Source organism: Pongo pygmaeus, chromosome 6 (genome assembly GCF_028885625.2).
Source record: "Pongo pygmaeus isolate AG05252 chromosome 6, NHGRI_mPonPyg2-v2.0_pri, whole genome shotgun sequence".
NCBI lineage: Eukaryota > Metazoa > Chordata > Mammalia > Primates > Hominidae > Pongo > Pongo pygmaeus.
The window spans coordinates 27,200,559-27,210,555 of NC_072379.2; the positions used below are offsets into that span (position 1 = coordinate 27,200,559).

Consider the following 9,997-nt stretch of genomic DNA (forward strand, 5'->3'; position numbering starts at 1 on the left):
TTACAGGCGTGAGCCACTGTGCCAGGCCTATGAAAGGTTTTAAATGTCTTATTAAATCAACGTTTTCTAAATAATTAACCTCAGCATTTAAAAATGGAGAAAGAAAATATCGGGCTGGGAGTGGTGGCTCACACCTGTAATCCCAGCACTTTGGGAGGCCAAGGCAGGAGGATCACCTGAGGTCAGGAGTTCGAGATCAGCCTGGCCAACTTGGTGAAACCCCATCTCTACTAAAAATACAAAAATTAGCTGGGCATGGTGGTGGGCGCCTGTAATCCCAGCTACTAGAGGGGCTGAGGCAGGAGAATTGCTTGAACCTGGGAGGCGGAGGTTGCAGTGAGCCGAGATTGTGCTATTATACTCCAGCCTGGGCAACAAGAGTGAAACTCTGTCTCAAAAAAAAGAAAAAAAAAAAAAAAGAAAAAACAAAATCTCTAAGATCACTAAATCAGAAAAAAACTAATGCTTCTTGTGTGCTTGTAACTGTGTTTTGACTAAGTAGCATATAGTGAATTTTAAAATGTCTTATTTAGACAATGTGTGAGCTTAATTTAACTATGAAAACTAAATGGTTTCTCATGTTTTAACACTGAAGTGCAATGAATCAAATGTTATCTTTTCCATGGTAACCTATTCTACTTTACTTAACATTGGAAGTAACAGATAATAACAATATACTATTAGGTAACACAATGGAATTACTTCTTTAGTAAGTTTCTTTTTAAAAGAGAATTGAAACCCTAAATCATTTGGAGACTGATGTTCTCAAGAAATATATTTTATTTTGTTTTCTCCCTGCTATAACTACTGGGACATTATGATAGTTACAATAAAGATTATGTAGAAGTAGAATTAGAAGCCATGGTTTCTGAATTCTGAATCATTAGTTATAAAATTGTATCCAATACTTTTCTTGCATATTTTTTATTTCTGAGCCAATTGAACACATAATTTTTTTTGGTTTGATTTACATTGCATGAAATATACCAATATATTAAGCTAAAGATAAACTTTAGTTATAAGAGATATATAGAAGAAAAAATGTATTTATGTGTGCCTATGTGGGTGTGCGTGTGTGTACACCTTTTCAAACTGGAAATGAAATAGTGGACCCAAACAGATACTTTCAGAAGAGTTGATGATTTACTAGCAAACAAAATACTTACAAATTCTTAAAGCAGAGGCCAGGCACGGTGGTTCACACCTGTAATCCCAGCACTTTGGGAGGCTGAGGCGGGTGGAACACCTGAGGTCAGGAGTTCGAGACCAGCCTGGCCAACATGGTAAATCCCTGTCTCTATTTAAAATACAAAAATTAGGAGAACCATCCCAGTAACCCGACCACCGCTGGTCTTCGCTGGACACCATGAACCACACTGTCCAAACCTTCTTCTCTCCTGTCAACAGCGGCCAGCTCCCCAACTATGAGATGCTCAAGGAGGAGCACGAGGTGGCTGTGCTGGGGGCGCCCCACAACCCTGCTCCCCCGACATCCACCGTGATCCACATCCGCAGCGAGACCTCCGTGCCGGACCATGTTGTCTGGTCCCTGTTCAACACCCTCTTCATGAACCCCTGCTGCCTGGGCTTCATAGCATTCGCCTACTCCGTGAAGTCTAGGGACAGGAAGATGGTTGGCGACATGACCGGGGCCCAGGCGTATGCCTCCACCGCCAAGTGCCTGAACATCTGGGCCCTGATTCTGGGCATCCTCATGACCATTCTGCTCATCGTCATCCCAGTGTTGATCTTCCAGGCCTATCAATAGATCAGGAGGCATCATTGAGGCCAGGAGCTCTGCCCATGACCTGTATCCCACGTACTCCACCTTCCATTCCTCGCCCTGCCCCCCGGGCCGAGTCCTGTATCAGCCCTTTATCCTCACACACTTTTCTACAATGGCATTCAATAAAGTGCACGTGTTTCTGGTAAAAAAATAAAAAAAAATAAAATAAAATACAAAAATTAGCTGGGGGTGGCGGTGGGCGCCTGTAATCCCAGCTACTTGGGAGGCTGAGGCTGGAGAATCGCTTGAACCCAAGTGGCAGAGGTTGCAGTGAGCTGAGATCGTGACATTGTACTCCAGCCTGGGTAACAAGGGCGAGACTCTGTTTCAAAAAAAATAATAAAAATAAAGACCTCACCGGATCAAAGTGTTTTTAAGTAATTTAGCTGCCTCCTAGAACAAAACTCAAAATTTACAGAAATACAAAATATCCAGCACCCAATAAAGTAAAATGCCATAATGTCACAACGTTAGAATCCAATCAAAGTTTACCACCCATGCAAAGACGCAGGAAAAATTTACACATAATGAGGAGACAAATCAGTCTAAACAGACTTAGAACTGGCAAATATTAGAATTAGCAAAAAAGGAAGATCAAAACAGTCATTACAATTTTATTTCCTATATTTAAAAAATTTAGTAGAGACATTTAAAAGATCTGTTAAAAGACAAAATCAAACTTCTGAAAATGTAAATCCCATCGTTTGAAATAAAAAATACACCAAATGGGACTAATAACAAATTAGAAATTGCAGAAGAAAGGGTTAGTTGAAAATATCCAGAAGATGAAACTATCCAAACGAAACAGACAGAACAAAGAATTCTTTAAAAATCAATAGGGCGTCAGTGAGCTGAGCTGTGGAACAATTTGAAGCTGCCTAACATTTATGTAATAGCAGTCCCAAAAAGAGAGGAGGAGGAGGAGAGGACCAAAAGGCATTTAAAGAAATAACAGCCAAAATATTTCCAGATTTGATTTAAAAAATTATAACAAATTTCAAGCACAAGAATTAGGATGACAACTCTAAGGCACATCACAATAAAATTGCTGAAATCCAGTGATGAAGAATTAACATGCTTCTAAATAATCCATTGGTCAATGCAGATATAAAAAGGGAAATTGAAAGTATTTTCAACTGAATGAAAATAAAAAGTAAAATTTGTTAGCTTAAAACAGTGGTTAAGGGAAAATTTACAGCATCAACATCCATATTTGTTTTACAAAAGGCTAAATCAATGAACTAAACTATAACCTCAAAAAACTAGGAAAAGTAAAATTAAATCCAAAGTAAGAAAATAGAGTAAATAATAAAGACCAAAGCAGAAATCAATAAAATAGAAAACAAAGCACACACAGAAAGAAAAAAATCAACGAAATTAAAGCTAGTTTTCTTTAGAAGATCAAAAAAATTGATTGGCCTTTAGTCAGACTGGTCAAGAATAAAAGGCAAAACATACCAATATTAAGAATAAAAGATGTGATATAGCTATAGGTATTAAAAGGCCAATAAAAATGTTATACACAAATTTACATCAATAAATTATACAACTTGGAAAAATGGACAAATACCTTAGAGACAAACTACCAAATCCCATTTAAGAAGAAAAATCAACTAAAGGGCTCGATATTTATTTAAAAATTGAATTTCTAGTTAAAAACTTGCTCACAAAGAAAACTCCAGGCCCAGATAGCTTCACTTTATGGTGTCTATAAAGCTTCCAGAAGAAAACCTTTAAGACACTGGATTAGGCAATGATTTCTTAAATAGTACATCAAAAACACAATGTATAAAATAAGAAATTATTAAATTGGACCTTACCAAAATTAAAAACTTTTGTTTTTTGAAAGACAAGTTATAGACTGGAAGAAAAAATCTGCAAATCATGTATCTAATCAAGGATGTGTTTTTAGAATAGATAAGAAAACAACCTGATTTTTAAAATTGATAAAAGATTAGAATAGTCCCCTCCAAGAAGATATATAAATGGCAAATATATGCAAGAAAACATGCCCAACATCATTAGTCATCAGGGAAATGAGAAACTACTATACATCTATTAGAAGGCTAAAATTAAGAAGATGACCCACACCAAGTTGATTACAATGTGAGCAACTAGAACAATCACACTGCTGGTGGGAATGTAAAATGCTACAACTGCTTTGAAAAAACATTGGCGGCTTCTTAAAAATTTAAACATAAAACTCCCATATGATCTAGCCATTTTACTCTTGGGTATTTGCCCAAGAGAAAGGGCAATAAAAATATATGTCCACACAAGACTGTTCGCAGATGTTCCACTTCATTTGTTAAAGCTCTAAACAGGAAGCAGCCAAATGTCCATTAGCAGGTGAATAAATAAACTATGACATAGCCACACAATGGAATATGACTCAGCAGTGAAACAAAGCATGTTATTGATACATGCTTCAACAAAGATAAATCTCAAAATAATTATGCTGAGTGAAAAAAGCTATCCACAGAAAAAGAGTTCTGCAGGATTCTATTTATATAAAACTCTAGAAACAAACTGATTCATAGTGACAGAAAGATCAGTGTTAGCCTAAGGATGTAAAGGGAAGAGGGAAGGAGGGGCTTGAGGAAGAGATTACCAAGGAAAATGAGGAAATTTAGAGACATGATGGCCATGCTCATTGTCATAATTGTGGAAATAATTTCATGGGTGCACATGTATGTCAAAACTTATTAAAGTATACTCCTTATTTTGTTTCCTTCTTTGTTTATTTAGAGACAGGGTCTCACTCTGTGTCCCAGGCTGGAGTGCACTGGCAGTATCATAGCTCACTGCAGCCTTGATCTCCTGTGTTCAAGCAGTCCTTCTACCCCAGCCTTCCCAGTAGCGGGGACTGCAGGCATGTGTCATCATTCCTGGTTGATTTTTAAATATTTTTGTAGAGACTGGGTCTCACAATGTTGCCCAGGATGGTCTGAAACTCCTAAGCTCAAGCAGTTCTCCTGCCTTGGCCACCCAAAGTGCTGGGGGATGACAGGCATGAGCCATGATGCTCAGCTTATTTTTTTTATTTTTTTTGAGACAAGCTCTCACTCTTTTGCTCAAGCTGGAGTGCAGTGGTACAATCATGGCTCACAGGCATGAGCTTACAGGCATGAGTCACAATGCCCAGACCAAATGGCGTACTTTAAATATGCATAGTTTATCATATGCCAGGTATACATCAATAAAGCTGCTTTTACAAGAGTACAGTGAGATTAAGTAACTTGGCCAAAGTCTCACTATAACAAAATGCCATAGAGTAGATTCACCACATTTTTTTTTCTTTTTTTGAGACGGAGTCTTGCTCTGTCGCCCAGGCTGGAGTGCAGTAGTGTGATCTCAGCCCACTGCAACCTCTGCCTCCCGGGTTCAGGGGATTCTCCTGCCTCAGCCTCCTGAGTAGCTGGGACTACAGGTGTGCACCACCACGTACAGCTAAATTTTGTATTTTTAGTAGAGACGGGGTTTCACCATGTTAGCCAGGATGGTATCGATCTCTTGATCTTGTGATACCCCAACCTCAGCCTCCCAAAGTGCTGGAATTACAAGTGTGAGCCACTGCACCTGGCCAGATTCACCACATTTAATGAGTCTTCTATGATTGGGTATAGAAATTTTGTCAATTAGACATAGGCATGGGCAAGGACTTCATGTTTAAAACACCAAAAGCAATGGCAACAAAAGCCAAAATTGACAAATGGGATCTAATTAAACTCAAGAGCTTCTGCACAGCAAAAGAAACTACCATCAGAGTGAACGGGCAACCTACAAAATGGGAGAAAATTTTCGCAACCTACTCATCTGACAAAGGGCTCATATCCAGAATCTACAATGGACTCAAACAAATTTACAAGAAAAAAACAAACGACCCCATCAAAAAGTGGGTGAAGGACATGAAGGCACTTCTCAAAAGAAGACATTTATGCAGCCAAAAGCACATGAAAAAATGCTCACCATCACTGGCTATCAGAGAAATGCAAATCAAAACCACAATGAGATACCATCTCACACCAGTTAGAATGGCGATCATTAAAAAGTCAGGAAACAACAGGTGCTGGAGAGGATGTGGAGAAATAGGAACACTTTTACACTGTTGGTGGGACTGTAAACTAGTTCAACCCTTGTGGAAGTCAGTGTGGTGATTCCTCAGGGATCTAGAACTAGAAATACCATTTGACCCAGCCATCCCATTACTGGGTATATACCCAAAAGACTATAAATCATGCTGCTATAAAGACACATGCACATGTACGTTTATTGCGGCACTATTCACAATAGCAAAGACTTGGAACCAACCCAAATGTCCAACAATGATAGACTGGATTAAGAAAATGTGGCACATATACATCATGGAATACTATGCAGCCATAAAAAATGATGAGTTCATGTCCTTTGTAGGGACATGGATGAAATTGGAAATCATCATTCTCAGTAAACTATCGCAAGAACAAAAAACCAAACACTGCATATTCTCACTCATAGGTGGGAATTGAACAATGAGAACACATGGACACAGGAAGGGGAACATCACACTCTGGGGACTGTTGTGGGGTGGGGGGAGGGGGGAGGGATAGCTTTAGGAGATATACCTAATGCTAAATGATGAGTTAATGGGTGCAGCACACCAGCATGGCACATGTATACATATGTAACTAACCTGCACATTGTGCACATGTACCCTAAAACTTAAATTATAATAATAATAAAATTTAAAAAAAAAGAAATTTTGTCAATTAGAAATAAAACTGTGATGCAATCTCTCTAGCTGTTTGGTATCTTTAATTATATTGAAACCTATTTCCCTTTTCCTTAAGTTCCAAGAAGTAGAATTACTACATGGGTCAAAGAGTATGCACATTTCTAAGGCTATTAAACACGTGGGTCTCCAGGAAGCTTGTAGCAAGACCATGCCATCTGTTCCTTTAATTAGCCCATGTTCCACCTGAACACTTCCTTACCACAAAGGGGTAAATAAGTTCCCTTTTATCTCTTATTTTAGCCCATGATTTCCCCATTCCTTACTTCCTGTGGAAATACAGACAGTGGAAGGGTCCCTCTGAGCTCTTAGTCTGCCAGCCTGTGAGATGAGCTTAGGACCCATCTCTCTCCTTGGTAGCTGTGAGGCATGAGGACAGCAGTAGTGGGCAGAGCCTTCCATGAGGACATGGGCCTTGGTCCAGTCCACTCTGGGATGCCCTTGGCTAAAATCAGCTCCCTGCGAGCCTCATGCACCAGGGGCAGTGCACTACCTGCTCCCACAACTAGGGAACAGTGCTATTCTCCCCCGTTTGTTGGTGTCCACCTCTAGAACGCCCTTCGGGTTGATTATGATGTTTCTGGACATCTTCTTGTACTTCCCAACCCACAGTGAGATGGTGAGCTGGCTGGGGCTCCCTGTGTACATGAAGGTCTCACTGTCCCACTTTTTCCATTCCAAACACCTACAATCACAGGACAGAGGCTAAGCTGGCCCCACAGAGGATCCCAAGAGCAGCTCACAGCCCTGCTTTCAGAAAGACGGAGCTGGGAAACAAACCCAAATCCAGGCACTGGGAGAAACAAAACAAGGAAGAGTCCCCCTGTTACCTCCTTGGCTAATGAGGCCTGCAGAAAAGCTAACAAGTTGCTACACCACAAGGCAGAATGAAGAAAGAACTAGAATATAGGAGCAAGGTGTTTTGAAAACATTAATTCCTTTTTTTTTTTTGAGACAGTTTCGCTCTTGTTGCCCAGGCTGAAGTGGAATGGCGTGACCTTGGCTCACTGCAACCTCTACCTTTGGGGTTTGAGTGATTCTCCTGCCTTAACTCCCTGAGTAGCTGGGACTACAGGCGTGTGCCACCAAGCCTGGCTAATTTTTTGTATTTTTAGTAGAGATGGGGTTTCACCATGTTGGCCAGGTTGGTCTTGAACTCCTGACCTCAGGTGATCCACCTGCCTCGGCTTCCCAAATTGCTGGGATTACAGGTGTGAGCCAAGGCGCTCAGGCTGAAAACATAAATCCTAACTGGGAAGTTTGAAAAAGGTTTTGTAATGGTGATAGTAGTGATTGTAAAAAAGCATTACCACTACTGGGTATCCTCACTATGCTATGTGTCTATTGCGCACTGTCTTGTTTGATTCTCACAACAATCCCAGGAAGTTAGGATGACACCATTTTGTAGATGAGGAAACTCAGTGGCAAAATAACTTGATCAAGGTCACATAACTAGTAAATGGCAAAGCCCAGATTCATAGCCAGGATTGTTGAATTTCGGGTCTGGAAGAATCGATGGGCTCGTGGTAATAGTCCATAGGATAATAGCTAACACTTATTGAGGCTTATTACATGCCAAGCCCTGTTCTAAACATTTGTATGTGTTAACTCATGTATCACCTTGAGAGAAAGAAAAGGGGCAAGGAAGGACCACCAAGCCAATGAAAGAAAGAGCTTTTGCAAAACCTCTAATGTAAGTGACTAGAGCTCAAACACAGAGAACAAATGTCCCAGGATGACAAGCCCATTAGGAACATGGAAGGAAGTGTTCCCTTCCTACTGAGATGAACAAGAGCAGGAAAAGTGGAGAAGATCTGTTGTTTTGACCTGCGACCACCCATTTTTTTTTTGAGACTGAGTCTCACTCTGTCATTCAGGCTGGAGTGCAGTAGGATGATATCAGCTCACTGAAACCTCCGCCTCCCAGGTTCAAGAGGTTCTCCTTCCTCAGCTTCCCGAGTATCTGGGATTACAGGTGTTTGCCACCACGCCTGGTGAATTTTTGTATTTTTAGTAGAGACAGGGTTTCTCCATGTTGGCCAGGCTGGTCTTGAGCTCCTGACCTCAGGTGATTTGCCCGCCTCAGCCTCCCAAAGTGCTGGGATTACAGGTGTGAGCCACTGCGCCCAGCCCCTTTTCATCTACTTCTAACAATCCCTGTCTTCCTTTGGCTCAGGTAAGGCTAATTCTACTCACTGTGCCCCAGAAGGCACATGAGTAAAGGCTGATTTTATCCTCCTGGCCACAGAGACAGGTTTAGAGACGGGCCTATGACCCAAATCAAGCCAACAAGACTGGTTCTAGGAAGGGCACTCTGCCTTTGTGGGAGTTGCTAAGCTGGTTGACTGTAAGCCAGAAAACATCTGGGGCCTCTACAGGAAGACAGGCTGCAAAGAATGAAGTCAACCTAGAGAAAAGCAGAGACAAGAAATGGCAGATGTATGAAAAGATGGAAATGGGGAAGAGAAGGATCCTGGATCCAGCCATGCCTGATCTAGTTTTACTCCTGGACTTTAAAATCCCTTCTTGCTCAAGCAAGTATGATTTAAGCTTCTTTTACTTGCAGCCAAAAGTCTGGTCAAATACTGGTCAGGCCTCCTAGAGAAAATTGCACTGGAGCTGGCCAGGCAAACAGCTCCACATGGAAAAGGGCTTTCCTACTATAAGAGGCCAGGGAGCTGGGAGGGGGCAGGTGTTGATGATGGGATTCTTGTGAGTAAGGGGTGAAGGAACAAGTGGTCGAATTCCATGGCCAAACATGCCTCCCTTCCCAACTCTGCAGCCCCAGGACTTGATACAACCCCAGAGGTGGGAGGGACTGGGTTGGGGCACTGTATTTAAGCTGGAGAGTCACATGAAGTGAATGCAGAAGTCAGAAAGCGTGAGGCACTGGGTGGATTGGATCCTGACTAGAGCCAGCCGAGATTTTAGGCAGGGAGCCAATGCCATGAAAGCTCACTCTTGGGACTATGTGTAGGTCAAAGAGAGGTGAGAGGTACCTGGAAAAAGGGCAACTGGTCAGACAGCTATTACAACAGGCCAGGGATGAGGCAACAGGACCAGAACTACAGGAGGGAAGGGAATGGATGGGAAAAAAATCGTCAAGAATTGTGGCTCTGAAATCAGGGTAATCTGGATTCCAGCCCCATTGACTAGCTAGGCCATCCTGGACACACGACTCAGAGCCAGAAACTCAATTTTCCCCATTTGTAAAACCGGCACAAGACCTACCAGGGTTGCTGTGAGCATTAGAAATAATGGACATCAATGGCTCATGGCAGGTCCAGGGCAGTGGCTAGTCCAGCTGGGCCTCTTGTCTTCCTGCCCACAGTGAACCCTGCAGTTTAGTTGAGGTTAAGAAGTGCTGACTAGGCTGCTTGGAGCCAGGACTCATTGGCCAGAGGTGAGTCAGATAAGTGCCCCTGATTTCCAAGAGCTCA

At 41.7% G+C, this 9,997-nt stretch overlaps 1 protein-coding gene across 1 annotated transcript; it reads left to right on the plus strand.

Annotated features, from left to right (window-relative positions):
* The first annotated feature begins 1,319 nt into the window (after positions 1-1,319).
* Positions 1,320-1,965, plus strand: LOC129040653 (interferon-induced transmembrane protein 3). Its single transcript, XM_054495415.2, has one exon. The coding sequence runs from the start codon at positions 1,367-1,369 to the stop codon at positions 1,766-1,768; it is 402 nt and encodes a 133-aa protein (XP_054351390.1). The 5' UTR covers positions 1,320-1,366; the 3' UTR covers positions 1,769-1,965.
* The last annotated feature ends 8,032 nt before the right edge of the window (positions 1,966-9,997 follow it).

Bases quoted from the DNA above. Each gene is read 5' to 3' on its own strand.
- LOC129040653 (XM_054495415.2), top strand. From the start codon at position 1,367: ATGAACCACACTGTCCAAACCTTCTTCTCTCCTGTCAACAGCGGCCAG.